At 36.1% G+C, this 24,095-nt stretch overlaps 1 protein-coding gene and 1 pseudogene across 3 annotated transcripts in view; both read right to left on the reverse strand.

The window, feature by feature from the left end:
• CWC27 (CWC27 spliceosome associated cyclophilin) overlaps nt 1-24,095 on the reverse strand; it is a 213,946-nt gene that overhangs the window by 13,138 nt on the left and 176,713 nt on the right. Inside the window, exon 14 of one of the 3 annotated variants that reach the window (XM_037013611.2) lies at nt 41-475. The exons of the other annotated variants lie outside the window; for them this stretch is intronic. Coding sequence (XP_036869506.2) covers nt 313-475 — 163 coding nt within the window. The 3' untranslated portion in view covers nt 41-312. Of the gene's footprint in view, nt 1-40; nt 476-24,095 lie in introns of those variants that run through there. 3 annotated transcript variants of the gene reach the window in all.
• LOC140849173 (zinc finger CCCH domain-containing protein 14-like) lies at nt 14,566-23,970 on the reverse strand (annotated as a pseudogene).

Genomic DNA, 24,095 nt, shown 5'->3' on the forward strand with positions numbered 1-24,095 from the left:
GGGTTAAAAGACACAAAACAGGCTTACAGCATACAAATGGTTAACATGTAAACTAGAAGGAAAGTGGTTTTATTTCATGTTTAGCAATATAAAAGGCCAGTTAGGGAAAAAAGCATGTATTAGTAACCAAAAGCTTTGCTTACATCATTCCACAACTTATATAAGAAAGATAATTGTTTTTCAAAACCAGACAACAGGTTCAAAAACACTTCTTTTCACACCCTTCAGCGATGCTGCTGGGAACAATGGCAGTTGGAAGGCCATTTATAGCAGGCGCATGTTCAGCTGGTTCTGGGTATCAATACTCTCACTTCATCTTCTTTCTTTTTTCTCTCTCAACAGCTTTTTGCTTTCTTCCCTTCTTCTTTTATTCACTGGATTCCGAGGATCATAGATCTCAAATGTGTCTGAGTCTTGCATGCTTGCATCTTTCACTTTTCTGCTTTTATCCTCAAACTGAAGTACATGCGACATCCTACAGAGGGAGAGGAATGGTTCAGTGATGCTGGCAAGAGAACTGAAAGTAGAAACTCTACACAGCATTATCCTTGGCATGATGAGCCACAGGGTACAGAGCACCAAGACAGGGTCATTGTTTCTTGGTGCTCACACCATACGGAAGCCAACATCTCAGAGAACACTTACATTTGAGAACCATGTCTGGAGTTTGTTCTGCTGGCTTGTATTTCTAGTAGTGAGTCTCTCTGCCTCAGTCTTCACTTGAGGTTCTTCCATGATGGGAGGTTAAGAGTTCGACCCAGAAGTGTTCCTCACACTAAACTCAGAGATGATTCTGTCAGCTTCCTTTAAAGAGCATACTCACTTAGCCACAGTGAGCCAGGCTTCAGGGCAAAACTCCTGACAATGACCAGGGGTATCTGATTTTTTTGTTTTCAGTAGTTAAATGGGTCAAGAGAAGGGAACATGTTAAGAAAATTCTTGATAAATGGTGCTATGATGCCCATTTCTGAGGAGTTGCTGGGTTAAACATTGTGTGTGTGTGTGTGTTTGTGTGTGTGCGCGCGCGCAAAAGGACACTAAGTTTTTGGCATAGGTCCATGGACTAATTTCCTCCTCTTACTGTTGATTACAACAAATCTAACCACCCTGCTTTCCTACTTTATCAAATGCTTACTGGTCTTAAGGTATCAGCATGTGCTTGAATTGTAAGTGGTCATAAGCTGGCTATCCTTGGCAGCAGGGAAATATGTAAGTGATTAGCTCTGCCCCTATTAGGAGGTGTCAGGAATAAATAAGGAAGTCAAAAGATCAGATTTCAGGGCAGTTGAATGAATCTGGAGAGAACAGTTCAGTTCAGTTTTTAAAATATAAACAAAACTACTAAGGCTTTTCTCACTAGTTATTAATGTAATTTTAAAATCAGGCATGCCCAGCATTTTTCTTTATCACAGCAGATAGGGCTAAATTGCCTTTAGGATTAACACTCCCCTTATGCCAGTTGTAACTTTCAGATGAAACTCAAGTATTACATTAATTTCTTTTCCCCCACATAAACAGAGATCTGGGCAGTAGGAACTAGGAGAGATTCCGCACCCTAGTCCCCTGAAGTAACATAAATGCTGAGTGAAATTCACTATATGACAAACTCCCACGGATATACTCAGATTTTGAAGAATCCTGAAAAGATTTTGGGAGGAAAATAAAATGTTACAGTATTAGCCATACTTCAGTTACTAAGGGTTCATTTTGTTAACTACTGTTCACCAGGGCTGACAAGCTGAGTCTTGCTACCATTCCCAACCCTTCCATCCCAGAAAAGCTTATTGGAAAGCAATGAATATGAGTGACATTACTATATGGATGACCTAGAGTCTAGTTTAGTTTACTAAATGAGGTAAATCACATTCACATTTCAATTAATTTATTAACATTTCTGTTAACTTTATTATTAATAATACATTATTTGCATCAAATTTCACAACTACCTCCATACATTAACATGCCATACCACGCGTGAGAACTGCCTGACTTCTTATACTTCTGTTGCTTTAGAAGCAACTCCCTTATTTAGAAAATGCATCATAGGATCACTGCTTATTTAGATGGATTCCTCAGAGTCCAAGTTTCTTATGCTTTCAATTTCCTACAGTGTTTAAGTATTAGCTTCTGAGAATGAAACAATCCCCAACTCCTAGAAAAAGGCTAGTTGTCCCACAGCCATGGTAACAAGTGACCACTAGAACTAGCTTGAAACACAATAAAACATCAATCAACGATGACTTATCTAGGCATAAATGATCAATGATAACTCATTTCAGCAAATACACCTCTGAAAGCCAACCAATTAGTGACAGCCCCATGCTTTTGAAAGTTGGCCAATCAGTGTCAGACTCCCTCCAGTGAACATGCTTCTGAAACCCAGCCATTCACTCACAGCCGCTCCTGAATAATGGGCTTGAGGCTGATATTAACTCCAAAACAATCCCTGACTCCAAAACTCTACATAAGATTTGCAACCTGTTTTGCTCAAATAGACTGCGAATGAAGCATAGCTCTTCCTTACTTCAGTAAATAAAAAGCTAAACCTTTGGTTTCAGATATTGGGAGGTGGTTTTTTTCTTTGACACTGCTTACAATCTGCATTGCATTCCCCCACCCCCTCAAATGCACTCTTTAGGAATTCTAAATGTATTACCACTGATGAGGAACAAGTTTAGAAGAGTGGCATGACTGTCCCGTTAAAGGTCCTTTACCACGTATCATGAGGCGCCCAGACCCTACGCTGTATTTTAGTAAGTGTTTAACAGCTTTCCACATGGCTCTACTAAAGATAATTAAGCCCAAATCAGGAAGTAGCTGCAATCATATGCTCTTTAAATGAATTTTATTCAATACTCCTATATTGATATCAAAAAACAAAGCCACCATGATAGTTGACTTATTAGTATCTTTCCATATACAGAATCTTCTATTTTAAAAATTACTGGTTTCTCTGCCCAAAATACAGATCATTTTTTTGTAATATCCATTTTGATTAGAGACTGCCCATGTTTCAAACATGACTTTAACAGAATTTATCAATTAAAACCATAAAAAGACACCTTCTTCCTTTCTGTTCTCTGAGAGAATCTTGCAACTATTGGATTTAGTTGGTCTGGTATAAGAAATGAACTCTAGACATGTGAACAACTGCACAAAGTCCACAAAAAGAAACAGATTTTCCTTAAATTTGAAAGCACAGAATGCTGTAAATTAAAGTAGCTGGTTTTTTCAACTGTTTGTTTCATACAGCACTGCCCTAAACAAGTCCAGCATTTTGATTAATAACAAACCTAAACCCAGAGGAAAGAAGGGGCTATCAGCTTACAAACTGCTTCAGCTTTAATGTCATAATACTTACCATGGCTGGTTAGCCAGCAATAATATTTAATGTTTAATAGAAATAAAAGCATAATCAAAATGCTTCACCCATTTATCTTTCACCATGCTTCGGTCACTTCATTTTGAAAAGCAAAACAAAACAGTTATTATGATTTTCAGCATAATAAACTCCTGACCTATATGCCTCCATAAATCACAGGCTGCCTGAATTGAAAGCATGCCCACATTTTATGGTCTCCTGTGAGAATACACATGCAGACTAATAATACAGACTTAATTCTAGTACATAGGGCCCAGTAGTTTACAGTCTTGTATGTCCCAATAACTCCATAGTATTCACTCTGTGGCTGGTTGTGCAACTGGCCTGACAAAAGCAGGGAATTTTTTGGAATTAATTATACACTGATCATTTGCATATGAAAAATTTAGAACTTGTCCACTTGAAGGCAGAGACAAAAATTTATTTCTGATTAATAAAAAATTTATTTAAGTTCAGATTCTCAGATTAGAACACTGAGTTAAGCATGTTACAGAAATATGAAGGCTTACCATTATCAGAGCTGTGTTTGACAGGTAAGTTTTTTTGGGTATGGGACTGTGTGGAATTATAAACAAAAGTAGACAACTGATTCCAAAAGAGCTGATCCCCAAACTCTGCACAGGCCTTGGCTAACCTCACTGATAATGACATCCAGTTTTTATAGCTCTCACACAATTTTGAAACAGATTAGGATATGACAGCAATTAATATTAATGGAGAATGCAAGAGTACTTATTCTTAGATGTACTATAAGTAGTGTAATGTAGAATTCTAATATTAGTAATTCATTTCTGACTGAAATGCATTTAAATTATTTAGGCTTATATAATGTAAGCAGTTATCTTTTCCACTGGGAATACAGATCACTCTTCCCCATTTTCAAGTCTCCCTAATTTAGGAACTTACTACCCCACCCTCAGATTGTTGTAGGTGTCCTAATTGTCCTACATCTGTACTATCTCTCCTCCTTCTAACCCTCCAAATGTTCTAAAGTAATTTTTCTTATATATTTCTTTCACAGCATTCCTTTGACGAGCAACTGTCACCATTGTCTGAGACTGAAATACCCCCGCCTGACCCTTAAAACCCTCTAACAATGGGAACTTCCTATCTCACCAACTTTATTTCGCTTCTTTCATCATCTCTCACCATTTTGTAATTGCCTGTTTACTTCATTGTGAGCAGACTCATTTTTCAAGATAAGTTTGAGGCTTGTTCACAGCTGCATTCCCAGTGCTGAGAACTGTGATTGGCGCTGTGAATCAAAGCCTTCAGACCCTTTGTACTGGCCAGGCCTGCTGGCTGGTACTAGCTGGTTTGCTCAACTAACACTTGACCTCCTTTTGTGGGCAGGGACTGTCTTTTATTTCTATGATAAACTTCTGAAATGTCTAGCAGACTCTGCAGAAAGTCTCATACTCAGCACAAGTCCTTTTCATGACCTCTCACAGCTCAGCACACACTGACGGCTGCTTTTCAACTGTACTCGTCTCAGCGATGGCTAGTTTTTGCTCCTTATAGACTCTAGTGGGAACATGATTTATGTGGTCTTCCATTTCCTATGGTACCTAATATAGAAATATCAAGGATTTCTTTTTTAGAAGAAATGTTTCTCTAGAACCCTGTACCAAACATAGGCTGCACCTTACAACCACCTGGGTAGTTTAAAACTATCAATACCAGTCTCCACCTCCAGAGGTACTTATTTAGTTGTCCCAAGACAGGGCCCCAGCATCAGTAATGACAAATTTTTCCTGGTAATTTAAAAACAGAACCAAAGTTCAGACCATAGCACTAAAGTTTAAGAACTTTTACACTTTCAGATTGATTCAATTAGTGGTTTGTTCTGATCCCTTAGGAGATGAACAGTTGGTTCCTTATGACAAACTGTTGGCATACTTGAAAAAGCTTAAGTGGCCTCTGAGCTTATTATTTCAACTTAGTAATCCTGAGTGTATTATCCATTTCTTACATATGATTTGAGAATAAGACAAGGAGCTACATTCAATTACTCATTCAACAAACACCTGAGGACTTTTGCTGTTTGAGACCCAACGTCAGACACTGGGGACACAAAGCCAAAAAGGACCCAGCCCCTGCCACCCTAAAGTGGACAGTCTGTTAAGGAGATGAACACACAGACACCAGAACAAAGGTACGTTTTGGAATTGCCTGCGAAGTGTGAGGCAACAAGAATTAAGAGCATGCCTTGACATGGTGCCCTCCAAAAAGCTTTCACATGCTGTCTCGTGTTATCTTCCCAATTACGTAGCAGGTAAGCAGGAAAGCGGTTACCACCACCCCCATTTAACAGCCAACCTGTGAGGCTCATGTTTAAGAAACTTGTCTCTAGTAAGTAGTTGACTGGGTACTTTCTTGAATGTCTTGAAAGAAAGAGGTAACGAACTTTTACCTCATGAAGATGAATTTAACTTTAGGAATAAACAAAAATTGTTTTTAACAAAAAAAAACAAATAAAAAAACAAAAAATTGTTTTTAATTAAAAAAAACTGCAAAGTGTTGAGTCTAGTGAGTGGGATAAAATAATCAGATCGGGTAGTGCTTATTTCAGAAGACAAAACTTAAAAAATGCAACTATAGAGACAAGAACGAATATTTGTGTGGCTCCCACATTGGCCTTTAAAGCAATTCCAAGAGAGAAGTTCCAAAAATGTCTTGAGCAATGTTGGAACTTCTTCGGGAAAGGGTACCTGTTTTAGGTGAACTCTTGGTTGAAAACAAAAAGGGAGTTAATTTTCACTGTAAAATTTATCCTTACTGCTTTTCATAAATGTGCTCTGGAATTGCAGTCCCAGTTTCTCCTTCTACTACCTAAAATGAGGACACTGGGTAGGAATGCCCCATTCAGCTGGAGTCCACGGAGGGCAGAGCTGGGGCCCATGGTCTGGCCGTGTGAAGGAGGCTGCTGGCAATCTCCTTTCGGCCATCAAACTACGAAGGAGTGCCTTACAGTTGATGATGATATCCAGGTGTTTTTTGTTATATTATTTTTGAAAAATGCTCATCTAGCCATGGGAACTCTCCCATTTTAAACCTTCAGTGACTTCCTATTGTCTATACAATGAAACCCAAATTTCTTATGTGTCCTCACTAATTTGGCTTTTGCTCCCTCTCCAATCTCTTATGTCTCTTTCCCTATGAAATATTATGCCCCACACATCCCGAATTACTTACAGTTTCCTGAACAGAACCTGCTCTTTCCTGCATCCCTGCTGCCTGTCTATGGGGGGATATACTTCTCTCCATTCTACTAGCTGAGGCGTCCTCTCCTCTGGGAACCAGTCCTGATCCCTTTCCTGGCCTGTCCTGCTCTTTTACCAGTAAGATTAAGGCCCCTTCTGTGCATCTCTCTAGACTAGTCTTTCCCTAGACTGCAGTTGGCTCTGTTTTACTGGTCTTTGTTATCATTGCTGTCACTAATACTTGGCAAGAAGAATTTTCTCAATAAATGTTCCTGAATAAATAAATGTTTCTGGGTAGCCAGTCACCTTTAAAAGCTTTGGCTAGAATTCTGGTTTTGGTAACCTTTCTCCTTGATAGTATTAATACATAATTCCAAATTATTTAGCAATTATATTTGTAAATCCTTGAGTTTTCCAGGTAAGTAGCTCTCAAACTACACAATACCAGAGGATAGGTAATACTCAAGAAGCTAAAACAAAGTATTTCCGTGGCCACTAAATTGATGTGATGAAAACCCAACACTTGCCTTTCTCAGATGGGCCAGTTAAACTACCTAATGATTGACATTTGTCTTTGTTACTCAGTCTTCGAGGTCTGAAGTGGAGGAAAATGCATATATTGTCCACAGATAATTTTCCTCTACCTGGGTTGAAAGGCCTTGCTGTTCTTTGTGAAACTTTGTCATCCACATAATTTGTCTTTAGTATACTGTGTTGACAGCTGCTCATTTCTCTGTTAACTTAGGATTCTTAAGAAACCCAAGTAAATAACTCCTGCTTATTACAGTTATTATGCTATGGGACTATGGATCAGAAACTTAAACGATCTGGTGTACATTTTGTGTGGATGTGGTGGGAATGGGCTTGAAAAGAGACTTGTATTTGAAAAGCAAAACATTTTTTTTTAAAGAAAAATTCAGCAAGACAAAACAATTTTCAAGTTTTACTCACATGTGATTCTTTGAAAGGACCACACCCTGCTCTGTATCATCGATGGACTGCAGCACACTCTCTGTCCATGTCACTTCTCTGGAATGCCCTCCTATCTCCTTCCCACTGTCCTTTCAAAACCCAGTTTAAATCCCATTTCTTGCTAAAAATCTTCACTGACTGCCTAGGGCCTCAGGACTGCTCTTGCTTTCAATTTCTTTAACAGTTTCTATGGAACTTTTGTGGACTGCACTCAGAAGACCTGGGTTTGGTTATAATTCAGTCACTAACTGTTTCTGTAGGAAAGTCACATTGCTTTTCAGGCCTCTGATCCTCATCTATGAAGAGGGGAGTAATATGTGCCCTGTTTATGTCATAGTTAGAATGAGGTTCAAACATCACGTCTGCAGAAGTGTGGTGCAAAAGTCTTTTCAACTTATTTTGTACTTTGTAGTGTGTATGTATTCATATAAACTGAGCTTGGATAAATACTTGTCTTTTTAAAATAATATTCTACTATATTACATAGACTTTTTCAAAATGTTTTCATGTACATCATAATAGACACAAAACTTATTTGATCCCACCTAACTTTGGAGGTTTGTATGTATATTTTAAAACATTTCCCACCTATACTAGACTACAAGCCATTCAAAGGGCAGAAACTGTTTACAATACCAAAGAATTACATAAAATTTATTTTATTTTTATAATTTTCATAGTATGTTAACATGTATTCATTGTTTGTGTGTTTTTTTCTTTATGCAAAGTAAAATAATCCTGAGAGGCAGAAAAGAAAAAAACAAAAAGAATTACATGTTAACTCCACAGCTCATCAGTAACTACTACAGGCACAAAGGCACAGCACTTCCTGTATGTCTCTAGCATGTCTAAGTGTGCATGTATGGATGCATGTATATATTTATTGTATGTATATACATATTTGAAGAGATCATAATACATATAATTATAATTTACCTTTCATACCCAACTATACCACAAACATTTTTTTATGTGAATAGCTCTACTTCTACATTTTATTCATTGTCTCATATTTAATCCTATAGATAATTTACAACCACCCTGTATTGTAGGATTCTTAGGCTTGTTTACATTCTCACCTTATAAACAATGTTGTGAATAAAATCTATGTGAGTAATAAATATCTGAATTTTATTTGTAGTAAATGTTTTTTTTTTTTGCCTCATCCAGCATTCTTTCTTTTGGTAGCCAGTTACTCTTTTCCTTCCAGAAAAAGTACTTTACCCCACTCTCAGTGCATGTGGTTGGAGTGGGGTGACACCCCCACCCTTGTCCTGGGAGGGGAGCACATGGTATATTGGCCTGCCCAGAATAATCAGTGATTATATCAAGGCATGGGCATTTGGATTCTGTATGGGCAAACAGAATTGGCACAAGGACCTTTTCTGGAACTACTGGGTTGGCCACAATAAAAACATAAGCCTAGAGCTTCTGGAGGCTATCTGCCACTCTGTAGGGGGAGCTCTGCCTGAGAATGGGGCCAACTGCAGGAAAGTGGAACCAGGAGACAGAAAAAAAGGAGATTCCTAACACTAATGGACTCTCTAATCCAGTCATGCCCCAGTTCCATTCCATAAGCTTCCCATGCTCATAAATTCCCCATTTTTTGGTTAAGATATTTCTATCATTTGTTATAAAGACTCTTTACTAATGATTAGGATAAATTCCTCCAAGTAGAATTCTTTGAACAAAGATTTGTAGATTTTTAAGGCATGTCATACATATCATCCAGCTTCTCTCCAGGACGGAAATACCAATTCACACTCTCAGCAGAGTGCCTTATTTTGCCTCGATTAATTGACTGATTTTGTTTTTATCACTCCACTCCCACCATCGAATGTTTTTGGCTATTTGTATTCCTTCTTTTGTCATATGTATGTTTGTGTCCTTTGTTCATTTAAACAAAATGGCATATTCATTTTCCTTATGGATTTGTGAGAATTCTTAAGTGTATTCAGAATATAAATCTTTATTCATCACATGAGTTACAAATATCTTTTCTAAGGAAGTAACAAAATTAAGCAAGAAGGAATATAATTATAGACAAGGTTCCCTAGGATTCATTTTATACAGGTATATAAATACTGCTACAGAAGACTAATGCTGTTCTTTATAATAAGGTCCTTGTCAGAATTGCTGACTCTTGGAAAGGTGGCTATCTTAATTCTAAGCCCTCTGCCTAATGCCTAAAGTCATCTCTTTCTCTGCCTTTTTCTTCTGGATGAAGAAATCTCTTCTGTATTGATTCTGCTTTCATAGAATTTGCCCTGAATAAGTTTCCATCACATTAGGGAAGTTGTTTTGTTCGTGCATTTGTTTTAAGAGAGACAGGCAGATAGCCATGTACCCTAGCTGCTCACCAGGCCTTTGGGATCGCAACTCCTTCCTTATGTTGTTTTGCTAGAACACGGGCCATAGATTAAATGTTATTGGCTGAGCAGTTGGTTAAACCCCCGGGCAGGTGTAAGAATGCATATTGCAGATTTATTCTGGAAAGCCTCTTAAGTCTTCCCACCTGTGTCCCGCTGCATGTGAGGCATGCTAGACAGGCAGGAAAATTGACTGTTCCCATGCTGCTGAAGACATTTTGAAAATACATCTTTCACATATGCTCCAGCAATTCTCAATATTTATTAAAGATACTCTATAACATGAGGACTTTTTTTCTTTTTAACTAAGGAAAACAAGATATCTTTAATAGTTGGCTTTTAAAACTCATAAACTGAGAAATATTGACATGTGTTCAAAGTTCAGACCAAAGGAGGCTTTCCCTGTGCTAACAGTGAGCAACAGTAAAAGAAAACCCCCTGATTTCATCTTTTTTTTTTTCCCTGAAGGCCAGTATTTATTTTCTTCTTTGCTTGGCTTACCGAATGCTCTGTTTTCCTATACTTACTTTTGTTTGTTCCAATACTTTTAATTTTTTGTTCCTATTTTTCTCCTATTCTCAATTGTTAAAACCTCTCTTTTGAGTTCTGCTATTTCTGTGTCATTCTTCTCTGCTTCCTGTAAACCTGTTTCTGTTTCCCATTTTGAGTCTTCTTTCATCTTTACTTTTCCTTCTTGATTTCTTTCTCTTCTTTAGCCTCTTCTCCTTCTCAGTTGACTGTCCTGGACATGAAAAATCCCACTGACTTCATTTTCCTGGGCTTTTAAAATATATTTTTTAACATTCTTTGATCTCTGGACTCATTCCCGTTTTGTCTGTCACTTCCTATGAATTACTGTGATCTTTACTATCTACTTTGTGTTGAAAGTAACTTGAAGAAAGTACAACTACTTAAAAATCACAAGCTTTTAATGACTGGTTAGCCAGAGACGGGTAAGATTCCTCAAGGGAGGAACAACCTAAGACAGGCACAGTCGCAGGGGGGCCATCAGGTGAGAAATCGGGGAACAACAGTGGTGAAGCTTAGAACCTCACCCCCCCCGTTTTGAAAGCTTCTGCATCCGTGGATGTTTTATTGCCCTTGTCTAGCTCGGATTAGCACATAGTCTACAGGCACACACCTGATCATCTACAATTGCTCTCTTACAACACTAAACTATGTTTTCTAACTTTATCTTGCATCTACCTACCACTTCAGCATTTTATTAAAAATAAAAAAAATAATAATAATAAAGGGAGAAATGTGGGATCCACATATAAATCAAGTATAAAAATCAAACGAATATTCATATTTGACCTGATTGTTTATAGTTCATAATGCGTGATCAAAACCGAAAGTTTCTGTGATGACTGCCCTTGTACTGTTCACCATGTAAGAACTTATTCACTATGTAAGAATTCGTTCACCATGTAAGAACTTGTTCGTTATGCTTCAGAAGATTGGAGACTGACGAGAATTAGGCTTGAGATGGATTAATGATTGTGCATTGAGCATTGACCCCCCTATACAGAATTTTATTGTTGTTAACAACCATTTGATCAATAAATATGAGAGATGCCCTCTCAAAAAAAAAAATCACAAGCTTTTACATTCATTTCAGATGAATTAATAAAAATTAGCCAGATAGGGAATGATGTTATAAGCCCCAAATATCCAACTATTTTTCTCCTGTAATTCTATTTACTTTTGATACTATTTAAAATATAAACAGCAATTTCATTTATAATTTTTGACATTTTCCTATGATTTCTAGAATATATTTAAAAACATCATTTGGATGATTCCTTCATTTCTGTATTTTAACTATTAAAACATATTTATGGAAAAACCTTATGAGTTTTAAAGATAAGGACTTTTCTATGTCACTGATTAAAAGTAACTTAAGATTCTATCTTCACAAATGTTCAAAGCATTTTTAGGAATTAAGAAGTTAAAGAGTTAAAGTATTGGCACATATGAAAAAAGAAGTGTGAATCTTTTTCCAGATTATACTTTAAGGAACAGGGTTAGAAAGGATATACAATTTGCCCGAGATCCTCCAGCTGGTAAATTTCTGATCTGGGGTTCAAATTTGGGTCTGACTCCAAATCCCATCCTCATGACCACTCTACTATGTATATTGCTATGAAAAATTACTGGTAAATGTGGCAGGAACTTCTTGTTCAAGTTAAACAAACTTTTAAAAAAATTTCTGAATTTTAATTCTTCAAATAATATAGGGATCATAATATTAGGGACATAGACTTAGCATCTTCCATGATTTAAGAGGGGGCTAGACAATTTTTTACCAAAGGAATAAGGCACCAAAGTCACTTGTTTCACCTTATTATTGCAGTTTAAAACAACACTGTTTTATTAGAAAACATGAAAAACACACAGGCTAGCTCAGTTAAAGAAACTGTTGCAATACAAATCACAAACAAGAGATAATGTCTTTGAAAACAAATAAAATCAAACTATTGGGCCAAGTATGACTGGCTATTTCTGAGACCTACCACTTACAAGCTATGAGATCCTGACCAAAGTTACTTAACTTTTCTGTGCCTCACGTTCTTCTCATATAATTTGGGCTTAAGAACAATATCTACTAGCTTTAAAGGTTTAAAAAAGATTGACTGGTGCTTTGTAAATGTTCAGTAAAAATTAGTTTCTTACTATAACTTTTATTCGTACTAAGAAACAGACCAAGCTCAACATTTTATATATCATGGTCAACTGAATTATCTGTATACAAAGAACAGAACAGAGAGGCTATTACATTTAACTTGATTATCTGCATTAATAACAGAGAGGAGAGGGATATTAATAATTCAAAATGTTAAGAAGTAGAAAGATTATTAATGAATGTCTTTGGAAGAGAACTTTGTGACTTGCATTTATACATGGCCATCCTAGATGTCCTGGGGATTCAAATCACATAAAATAAAACTGGGATATTGTCTATTGTATGACTTTGTGAGTCCTTTGTGCTTTTGTTCAGTACCAGGGAGATGGAAAAAATTCTGAACAAACTTCTCATAAAAACATTTATAAACCTATAGCAGAAAATGGCAATCAAATATCCTAGATTTTATTCTTTTTTTTTATTATTCCTCATGCTACTTATTTTCCACATGCAATCTTTTCCATGTGGAAAAGGTGTAAAGACTTATTATTTCCTTCTTGGCATTAGGACCACAATTCAGGTAGTGGCCACCTGTTAAATAATGGGCCTTTTTATTGATTCCATGGTCAGTTGTATAATCTTTTTCCAGATGTGGTTAACTAAAAGAAAATAAGAATGTAGCACATTATCCAGTCACTTACATTTTTAAAGTAAAAATATGAGTGTTGAACAATAAAGGTCCAACTTGCTAGTGTATATATATATATATATACTATAATAGTATAGTAGCCAAATACTATTATATGGCTACAATAATGTAGCAGTGAAGTACTAACACAGGAGTAGATAGAAAAATCCACATAAAATAATGAAACTGACCCCAAAATATACATAAGACCTTACTCTATGATAAAGAATACATTTAATGTCAGTAAGGGAAACACAGGAGTATTCAATTCTGGTGGTTAGCAACTTAGAGAAAAAAGAGAGTTGTTAACATTGACCTAATATAATACAACTACTCAATTTTAGGTGGATTAAAGATATAAATTAAAAATTAAAAAATCATAAAAATATTAAAGAAAGATATAACTAAGTATTTATATAATCCTAGGATTATGAACACCTAAAGAATTACAGTGGGCAGAAAATATGAAGGAAAAGATTGGCAGATTTGGCAATGCAAATTTAAAACTATTTTAAAAACAAAACAAAACAAAACAAAACAAAACAAAACCTCCATAAATAAATTATAAGGCAATTACAAGCTGGTAAAAATATCAAAAACAAAAAATAATACCCTTAATATTTAAGAGCTTTTGTAAATCAACAAGATATAATCATATTAGACTATATAATTAACAAGCACCACTACAACAATAATGAAATACAAATGGCCAGTTAGCATATTTAAAAAGTTCAACTCTGCCAGTAAACAAAGAAATACAAAATAATACAAAGTAGAAACTAGCCAGATGAATATATCTAAATCTAATTTTGTGATACATTGTAACACATACATACATAATACGTAGACTAAGGAGAAACTAGCAATTTCATACATTGCTGGTACAGGTATAAATGACTTAACTTTTTAGAATGCAATCTAGCAAAAATGTTTTCAAAAGTACACCTGAGCTGACAGAAATCAGTGAGTGATTAGGGAAGGGGGTTAGCTGAAAAAGGGCACAAGGGAACCTCCTGGGGTGATGTACATGTTCTATATCTAGTTTTGGTGGTATTTACATGGATGCGTACAATTGTCAAAACTCAGACAAGAACTGTGCATTTTCTTCTATGTTAATTATACCTTGATAAAATTTTGTAATAAAAACATATTTGACTCAGCAGTTCTACTTCTCTTAGCCTAAGGAAATAACAGTGGATTCATAGAATATTTACTGGATTATTCACTGATGAAAGGCTTATAATGAAAAATTGTATATATACTATATACATATATACATAATGAGAATAGACAAAAGCATTAATGATGATAACTGTGGGATATGAAATTAGTAGTATTTTTTTATTTTCTGTTTTTTCATGTTTTCTATATTGACATGTATTATAAATACAAATCAGGTTGTTTAAAAAAACCATTATGACAAAATTTTCATCTAGTAACTCTAAGAAAGAAAATGACACATTCCTTAAAACTGCCTTTAGAGAAATACACCAATTATGTAAAAATTATGCATCTGCTTTCATTAAATTTCACTTGGAATCATACTACTTAGGTTTTTCAATCCTGCTTTAAGCATCATTTAACTTTCAGATATGGCTAAAGTATCAGAACACTTGCTGATAGTTTATTGAGTGCTTGTGTATAATGACTTTCATTTGGTACTGGCTTGGTTGCTATCTTTACTACTGTGCAATGACTTTTTTACTACATTGTGCTAATCCCAACTCCTTAAACTTTCTAATAGAAATAAACTACTTATGCCTATGCTGCTTTTTTCTGTTCCCAAACACTCTCAGCTTAAAAAAAAAGAAAAGAAAAGAGGAAAAAAGGATTCTAGAGAGAGTACACAATCTATGACCACATGTTCCTGACATAGAAAAGGTAATTTTGCCCACACTCTCCTCCTATTTCTCTATGAATGTTAAAATTTATACTACCTAAACTCTGCATGCCTCAGCATTTTATAATCTGAATTTAGCTCAAGAACCTGCTTTACTGTACTTTCTCTTTTTCTCAACAGATTTCAAAATAGAACCACTGACCACTACTAACAAATTTAATGTATGTATCTATATTCCATTTAGGTCACAGATATCACAGCTGAAGAAAATTAACATTGGCCCTTTCTTTATATATTAATTTTCTTTTAGGTCATTACATCAAGAGGACTGACTGTATAACTAACATTTTGCTTATTTAATTTACAACATGCTACTTGAATAATTTGTCCAGCCTTACCAATACTATTCAGGTACCATGTACCCCTTTCCTTTCCTACACTCCTGAGCATTCCCTAGGAGTCAGGCACTGTGTTGACTACTTTACATGAATTATCTCATTTAATTCTAACAATAACTCTGAGGTATGTATTATTATCTCCACTGCACAGGAGAAAAAAATTGAGCTTGCAAGAGAGACTGCTTGCTCAGGTCATTCAGCAGTCACTGTCAGAGAAGGGATCTGAACCCAGGCAGTCAGTCTGATTTAACAGCCCACTGTATGATTAGCAGGGATTACCATATATGGGATTACAGAAAGTCCCATATAATGATGCATTTCTTGAAGGGAATTTGGAAAGTATTCCAAAAATGAGAACAGATATATTCTGGGCGATATATACAACCAGCTCCAGAAGACAGATATTATTATTTAGAATCAAAGGTCTCTGAAAATCAAGTGACTTTTTTTCCCTCATCTTACTGATTATCACTTTATATTGACATCATTATTGACAAAAGCTGGTTTTCTGGAAGCAGCATGAGCTCCTAAGTGGTACTGACAGCCTCACCATTTATTACTGTGTGATCTTGGGCAAATAACCTTCTTTCATTGAACTTTTAGTTTCCTCATTTATAAAATGGGACTAATACTCATTATCTGATGAAGTTGTAATCCTTCATAGATGGGTGCTACCCTCTGAGGCTCTTATGAGGGTTAAATAAGAGAAGATAACATAAAGATTCCAGTTGGATGCCTGAAACAGAGCACATGCAAACACATGCTTCAGGAATGAATTGGTGGGATCTAGAGCTACCTTTATCTCCTATTACCAGTAGAAGAGTAAGAGTATAAAAAGGATGCATACTTCCTTGTCAGTCAAATGTAAGTGACTTCTACTCTGTCAATTATTTTGTATAATCTTATTAATTAATCTGAATAATTGATAATTGGCTAAAATAAACAAGTGGTTTTAAAAGAAATGATGAGATTTCATGCTAAAGTAACTCTGCAGACCTGCCAAAAAAAAAAAAAAATCTGTGAAAATACAATGCTGCACAAGCAAAAAAAAAAAAATCTAGACACAGACTTCACTGCCTTTATAAAAACTAACTCTAAATGAATCATAGACCTAAATGTAAGACACCAAAGTGTGAAACTCCTAGAAGATAACATAGGAGAAAATCTAGATGATCTTGGGTTATGGTAATGACTTTTTAGATACAGCATCAAAGGCATTATCAATAAAAAATAAATAAAAGATAAGGTGGACTTCATTAAAATAAAAAACTTCTACTCTGTGAAAGACAGTGTCAAGAGAATGAGAAGACAAGTCCCAGACTGGGAGAAAATATTTGCAGAAGACACATCTGATAAAGGATTGTTATCCAAAATACACAAAGAGCTCTTAAAATGCAACAGTAAGAACATGAACCACTCAAATAAAAAGTGGGCAAAAAACCTTAGCAAACCTCACCAAAGTAGATATTCAGATGGTAAATAGCATGTGAAAAGTTGATCAACATTATAGGTCATTAGGGAATAGCAAATAAAAATAAAAATAAATACCACTCCATAATATCTATTAGAATGGACAAAATTCAAAATACTGACAATACCAAAACCTAGCGTATCAACACCAACCTCATTTGAGTGAGCCATGGAATGAGTTTTAGGCACACTGAAGTTTAAAAAATACTACTCTAAAGTAATGCTTTTAAGAAAAGCAATAAATAGCAAATAAAATATTTCTAATATCCTCAGCAACACCAAAAAAAAAAAAAAAAGAGAGAGAGAGACATTAGAGCAGAAATGAAAGAAATAGAGAATAGAAAACAACAGAAAAGATCAACAAAATTAAGAGGTGGATTTTTGAAAAATAAACAAAACTGACAAACATTTAGCTAGACTCACTAAGAATAAATGAGAGGACTCAATAAATAAAATTAGAACTGAAAGATGAGACATTGCAATTGATACCATAGAAATACAAAGGATAAGATACTGCTGTGAACAATTATATGCCAACAAATATGACAGCCTAGAAGAAATGGATGAACTCCTCAAAAAACTGAATCTACTAAGTCTGAATCATGAAGAAACAGAAAATCTGAACAGATCAATAACAAAGAGATTGATGTAGTAGTCAAAATCTCCTAACAAAAACCTAGGAGCAGATGGCTTCACTAATGAATTCTACCAAACATTTAAAGATTAATTAACACCAATTCTTCTCAGACTCTTCCACACAATTGAAGAGGAGGGAACACTTCCAAACTCATTTTACAAGGCCAGCGTTACTCTGATACCAGTTAGAGAAGGATAATACAAGCACAGAAACTATAGGCCAATATGTCTGATGTATATAGATGCAAAAATCCTCAACAAAATAATGGCAAACTGAATTCAACAGCACATTAAAGGATTATACACCATGATCAAGTGAGATTTATCCTTGGGATGTGAGAATGGTTCAAATATGCAAATCAATAAATGTGATACGTAAGATTAATAGATTGAAAATCAAAAATCATATGATCATCTCAACAGATGCAACAAAAGCATTTGATAAAACTCAACATCCAGGCTTTCATGATAAAAACTCTAAACAAGTTGTTTATAGAAGGAACATACCTCCACATAATAAAGGCCATACATGACAAACCCATATTTAACATCATACTCAACAATAACAGGCTGAAATGTCTAAGATCAAGAACAAGACAAGGGGGTCCACTGTCACCACAACTATTCATAGCACTGGAAGTCAGAGCAATCAGGTAAGAAAAAGAAATTGGTGCAGCCACTTGGAAACAGTATGGAGGCTCCTCAGTAAATTAAAGATGGAACTAACATATGATCCAGCAATTTCAATTACCTACTTCTGGGTATTTATTTGAAGGAAACAGAATCATTATCTTGAAGAGATACCTGCACTACCATTTTCAGTGCAGCACTACTCACAACAGCCAAGACATGGAAACAACCTAAGTGTCTTTCTGTCCATCAATGGACGAATGGATAAAGATAATGTGATACACACACAGAAACACATGCACAGACACACAATGAAATATTGTTCAGCCATTTAAAAAAGAGGGAAATTATGCCATTTGCAACAACATGGATGGAACTGATTCTAAGTGCAATAGACTGATAAAGGTAAATACTGTATGATTTCACTTATATGTGGACTTTAAAAACATTGAACTCATGGAAACAGGCAGTGGAATAGTGGTTTCAGTGCCTGAGGGGTGGGGGAAATGGGGAGATCTTGGTCAAAGAGTATAAACTTTCCATTATAAAATAAGTAAGTTCGGGGGTACAGCATGGTAAATACAGCATACAGTACTGTACTGGATACTTGAAAGTTGCTATGAAAGTAGAGCTTTAATGTTCTCAGCAACACCACTACCACAACAAAAAGCAAATTATGGGAGGTGAAGGATGTGTTAACTAATCCTATTGTGGAAAACATTTAGCAAAATATATTTGTATTAAATCATTATGTTGTATACTTTATTATATGTTAATATCTCAATATAATTGTTTATAGAAGGAACATACCTCCATAATAAAGCAAACAAGAATAATAAAATCAAATGGCATGCCACAGACATGGGGGCATGTGTGTAGTTGCTGTGGGAATGGTAAGAATTATGTTGTAGCAGGTCTAAGTCAATGTTGTTGGGCACATTTAATTCAGAAAGCACTGCACTGGTATTGCTAGAGAAGAAGATCACACAGTGGGACCTGGAATAAAGCTTCCTAGGACCTACAGATTGGGTCATAACCTCTGAAAAATAAGGACCATTATGACACATGGGACTTCAGCCCATCAGTTTTCAGAGGGTGATTTGGGGATCTCTGTGCCAGCAATGTCAAAATTATTTTTGTATGAATACTGAGATATTAATTTGCCTTCTTCATTTTTTTTCCATATTATGAAAGCAACATACTCCAGGTTTCAAAGATTTGACAAGTTCTGTAGAATATTTTTTATCAGTAAATGTTAATTTTCAAAGTCAATTCCCTTCTGCCAGGTAGGACTGGATGTCATTCAATGGTTCGAGGTTGAATCTGTTTCAAGGCATGTTGGGCGGTACAGTAATGGTGGGATGGTAGAATGTCAGGTCTTGCACAGTGAGTTCTAAATCTGTAGTGTTTTGGATGACAGAGGCACATTCCATATTTTCTTACAGGCAGGGCAATAATGGCACAGCTGACTACAAGAAGGTGGTGCTAGTGTTGTAACTGCTGGTTTTTGAGACAGTACTGGAATTCTACTCATACAAGTGAAGGGACAATCTGGTTTAGTACGTTTTGCATCACAGTTACAACGCGGATGAACATTTTTCTGCAAATTTACAGTTGGGGAAAGCTTTGCAAGGTGAAATGGGGTGAAGGTATGCACACTTGTCTCCATTTTTGTGGGCAGGCCAGTACTCACAGTGCTCCAAAAGTTTTTCTGGTTTCTGTGCCACATGAAGTCCAGTTGTCTCAGTATTTGTCTCCATAATGGCCTTGGCACTTGTGAGACCATATGAAAAGCTACTATGTGGGTCATCAAGCTGCCTGCTCATCAAGCTGCTGCAGGCGGAGGGGACTTTGAGTCCCTTGTTTGAGGCTGCAGGTTGGCTTACAGGATTCATTCCTTCCAAGTACATGTCCTGCTCTTGGCCTGACATGTATCCTGGGGAGCTGTGGCGAGCTTCCACTATAAACTTGGGACTTGCAGGTTTATCTGGCTGTACACAATCTCATGTCTGCATAAGGTGTCCTGAAAGTACCCAAAGGGTAACGCAGTTTTCATTCCTGCCTCTTGGGTTAGTGCCACTACTATTTCCTCAGACAGCTTTGGCTTCTTCAGAACACATGTTCTTGTGTCTGCATGGACCATAGATTCTGTGTCATAGTAATTTTGACTGATATGCAGAGTTCCTTGACTTTTTTCTATATTATCTCCTTTTGTTTCCTCTTCTTTAATGGGTAGACTTATTCTGGGGATCCTGCTTTGCCCCTGGACCATTGCGGCTAGCAATTCTTCTTGAGGAGTTCAAGTTCTGGGAGCAACTGGAAGCGTCTGTGTCTGTGAGACTGTAGAATAGTTTTTTTTTGTTATTCTTGAGCTTTGGGTATAGCCTTCAAAATTATATTCTTGTTAACTTGTTCAGAAGGTGGAAGTGAAGGTGTCCTTTCAGACTTTACTGGTACTGAAATACTGCTGGAGATACTTCTGTGCAGGACCCTCAATCACCATTTTCCTCCTCTTCTTTTCCTCCATGACTGCATTTTTAAAAAATTTAACAACTGAACTTACCACAGGCAACTTTCTCTTCTGAAATTTTTCTTCCCCAATACTCATTTTTTTTCTGACTTGTTTCTAAAGAAGGGACTATAAGTCTCTTCTATGCCTGTAAACACTTCTGGTTCACAGAAACATCCTGTTCATATACCTGGTTGTTCTGTCTGTCAAGTTGCTTGGCAGTATGAATACATTTCTGCTCTTGCTGGAACTGCAGTCTGTTTAAATGAGCAACCCTATCTGCACTGTGACTTACAGGTGGCTGATAAATTTCAATGGAAGAGCAAGAAGAACCATACGTAAGTGTCACTGTAGGTTTTCTCTGAGATTAGGGATTCTCCTGTAGAAAACAGATCTTCATCAATAAGATCATCTGGTTACGGCTTAATATCAAACACATCTTTAGAGGGTTCTGGCTCCCTCAGAGGTTTCACTGTTGACTTTATTTGGGTTGCAGCTCCAACATCATAAGTCTGTCTGACATTAGTGGTTTTCTGCTCTGTGAACTTGTAGCAACTCTGGAATGTTTCTTTTCAGTACTTGAAACTGCAAGGGGTGGCACTGCAGCTTTGTGCCTTCCCTCATCTCCCCAACTGAAACTGCCCTTGTTTGAAGGCATGTTACTGTCAAAGATGTTGTTATCAGAAGACTTTAGACTAGAGGAGTCAGTTGTAACAGAGCAATTTTTGTCTAATATACCATGAAGCCATACAGTAAATCAAATTGTGTTGTTCCCTAGAACAGGGACAGGTCCTCTCTCATTTGGTCCTGACTTTTCTTGTTGGTCACCATCACTATAATGTCATCAAGAAGTTCTCCATCTGCATAAGCTCTTAATTCTTGCAATTCTCCTTTAATGGCACTCTCATGATTTCCATGAGTCAGGAACATTGAGCTTAACTGAGTCATCTGCTCAGGGTCTCACAAGGTTGCAGGCAGGCTGTGTTTCCATCTGGAGGCTTGACTGCGGAAGAATTCACTTTCAAGCTCATTTGGATTTTTAGCAGAATTAATTTTTTTTGAGGGGTGTGTATTCTAGTTTTGCTACAGTGAATATCTTTTTCCTTATATAATAAAAGTCATTATTAAAATATTTACTTGGGGCAACCATGTAACTGTTAGTGTTTTTCTACTTAAAATAACTGAACGCTGTATGTACTATGGGAAATGGTAGAAGAGAGAGAGAGACAGAGGGGGAGGAAGGCAGACAGACCTTTATACTTTTTATTATTTTATCATGTATATTTACTGTAAAGTTTTACATTAATCTTAGATTTTACAATCTAGAAAGAATTTTCAATGGAACATAGTAGTGAATAATGTTCACCAGATCACAGTCTACTCTCTGATTTAATTGTTCTCTTCTCCCTGAAATGTTGATTTTGCTCTGTAAGGAGCAAGTGACTTTCTTTTTCACAAGTCTCTCCACTGCCATGTCAGACACAGCTCTCAAAACCTTATTGGAGCTAATCAAGCTTTATCTACCAAACTCAAAATGGCATATGGCATATGGTCATATGAATCCTTTGGCTGATGAGTCCTGCTATGCATCTAATTGGTTTTATAAAATCCATGCTTGTAAAAGGATTCCACAGCTATAAGAGTGTGATGCTATGGGATGAAGGAATGTCGTGGCAAAGAGGTTACTTTAACTGCTACGCTGGAATGTGGTGCTCATCACCGCCACCAAATATTGTTAGTATATATCCCAACAAAGGAAGAATCCTAATGATTTTGAGTGAAAAATTTCTATCATACATTTCAGCTTAGATCTACTAATAACACTTCTTTAAATGCCTTGTTAGACAGTGAAATCTGGGAATGATTATCAAACACCATATACAGTGTTTACAATAGAATCGTATTTCTTTTCTTTCTCTTACCCCCCACTTTTTTTTTTTTTTTTTGCATAAAAAGTAGAATGTTGCTGAATGGTACCCAAATGTCTGTTGTATACCATGCCAATACAGCAGCTCGGCCAAAAATGCAAATAGAACAGTTTGCCAAGTAAAAGAAAACATAACAAATTGGTAATGGTTTCTATCTTGACAGAAAATGAAAATGATCCTTCAATATGTGGTCACTCATGTGGACACATAAAAATGTCTTAGAAGCAATCATTTTACCTCAGATAACAGACCCTGACAGTGTAGTACAACACTGGCTGACTTTCACTTCTTAGAAAAGCGCAACCGTGACCTAAAAAATAGTCTGGTAACCATGTAATTTATGCATAACACACATGCACATGCCATGCACTCATAATATTTGCTATAAATCATTTCTTTTCTGAGTGGAATATACTTTATGGGAGATGATCTAAACAACCAGAGACTTGATAAAGCTGAACTACCTTATTTATGAACAGAAATGATATTGCTGTATATCAGGTTACAAAAATTTCAGTCTGCATTACAATAAGAAGACACTATATAAGGGCCCAACGAATGTAATAAGATTCTACATAGTGCCTTGAACACTTATGGTATTAGATGTTCGATAAAACAAATACAAAAAACTGTGTAGGTACAGAGTGTACAGTTCTGACTTTCTGGCTTAGGAGATGCAACTGAAAGCAGAGCTGAACCCCTTGAAGACCTGGTAATGGTTCCTTTAACTTATCTCCCCTTCCTTTACCACTTATTTTTGTTCCCCAGATAGAGAATTGGTTAACATCATTGACCAGTGATGTTTTTCCCCATCCAGTGGAGTTTTCCCATTTGTTTAACTTTCTAATGTGGATGTTAGAATGATTGTATTATGAAAAGGCAAAAAAAAAAATGACATTTTAAAAAACACTAATTGGCATCTAAAGCTAATGAGGAATTTAAAATGAGAGAATACCGAACCTAGGGGTTAGGAAGATCCTTGGGAAGTTAAATGATCTTGCCAAGTTAAAAATAAATTTGAGTCCTGTGGGTTATGAGTTTCACATGAAACTTCTGGGTTTAAATTTGTTGGTGACTTTCCTGTTCAATAAAAAAGGACTTAAATGGCTTATAAAAAGGTTAAAAAAACTTATTGGGCATCAAACTGCTCTTACAAAACACCATCTTGATGAGTTAAGTGTAAATGAATCAGAAACACATGGATCATATTTCCTTAAAAAATGCATATGGATTCAAAAATAAGGGGAAGAGAACTTGGCAAAACATTTATTGAGTGGAGGCGGAACCCAAAACATTTGAGAGATATTTTTAGATATTCAAGGAATCCAAAATAAAACTAAACCTGTACAGTCATATAAAAAACAGAAAGTTCTATGCAATGTACACTTATGTCTATGGGTCAATCAACACACACTGAGTCTTCATCATTGGCACAGAATTATGG

This window comes from Manis javanica, chromosome 1 (assembly GCF_040802235.1).
Source record: "Manis javanica isolate MJ-LG chromosome 1, MJ_LKY, whole genome shotgun sequence".
NCBI lineage: Eukaryota > Metazoa > Chordata > Mammalia > Pholidota > Manidae > Manis > Manis javanica.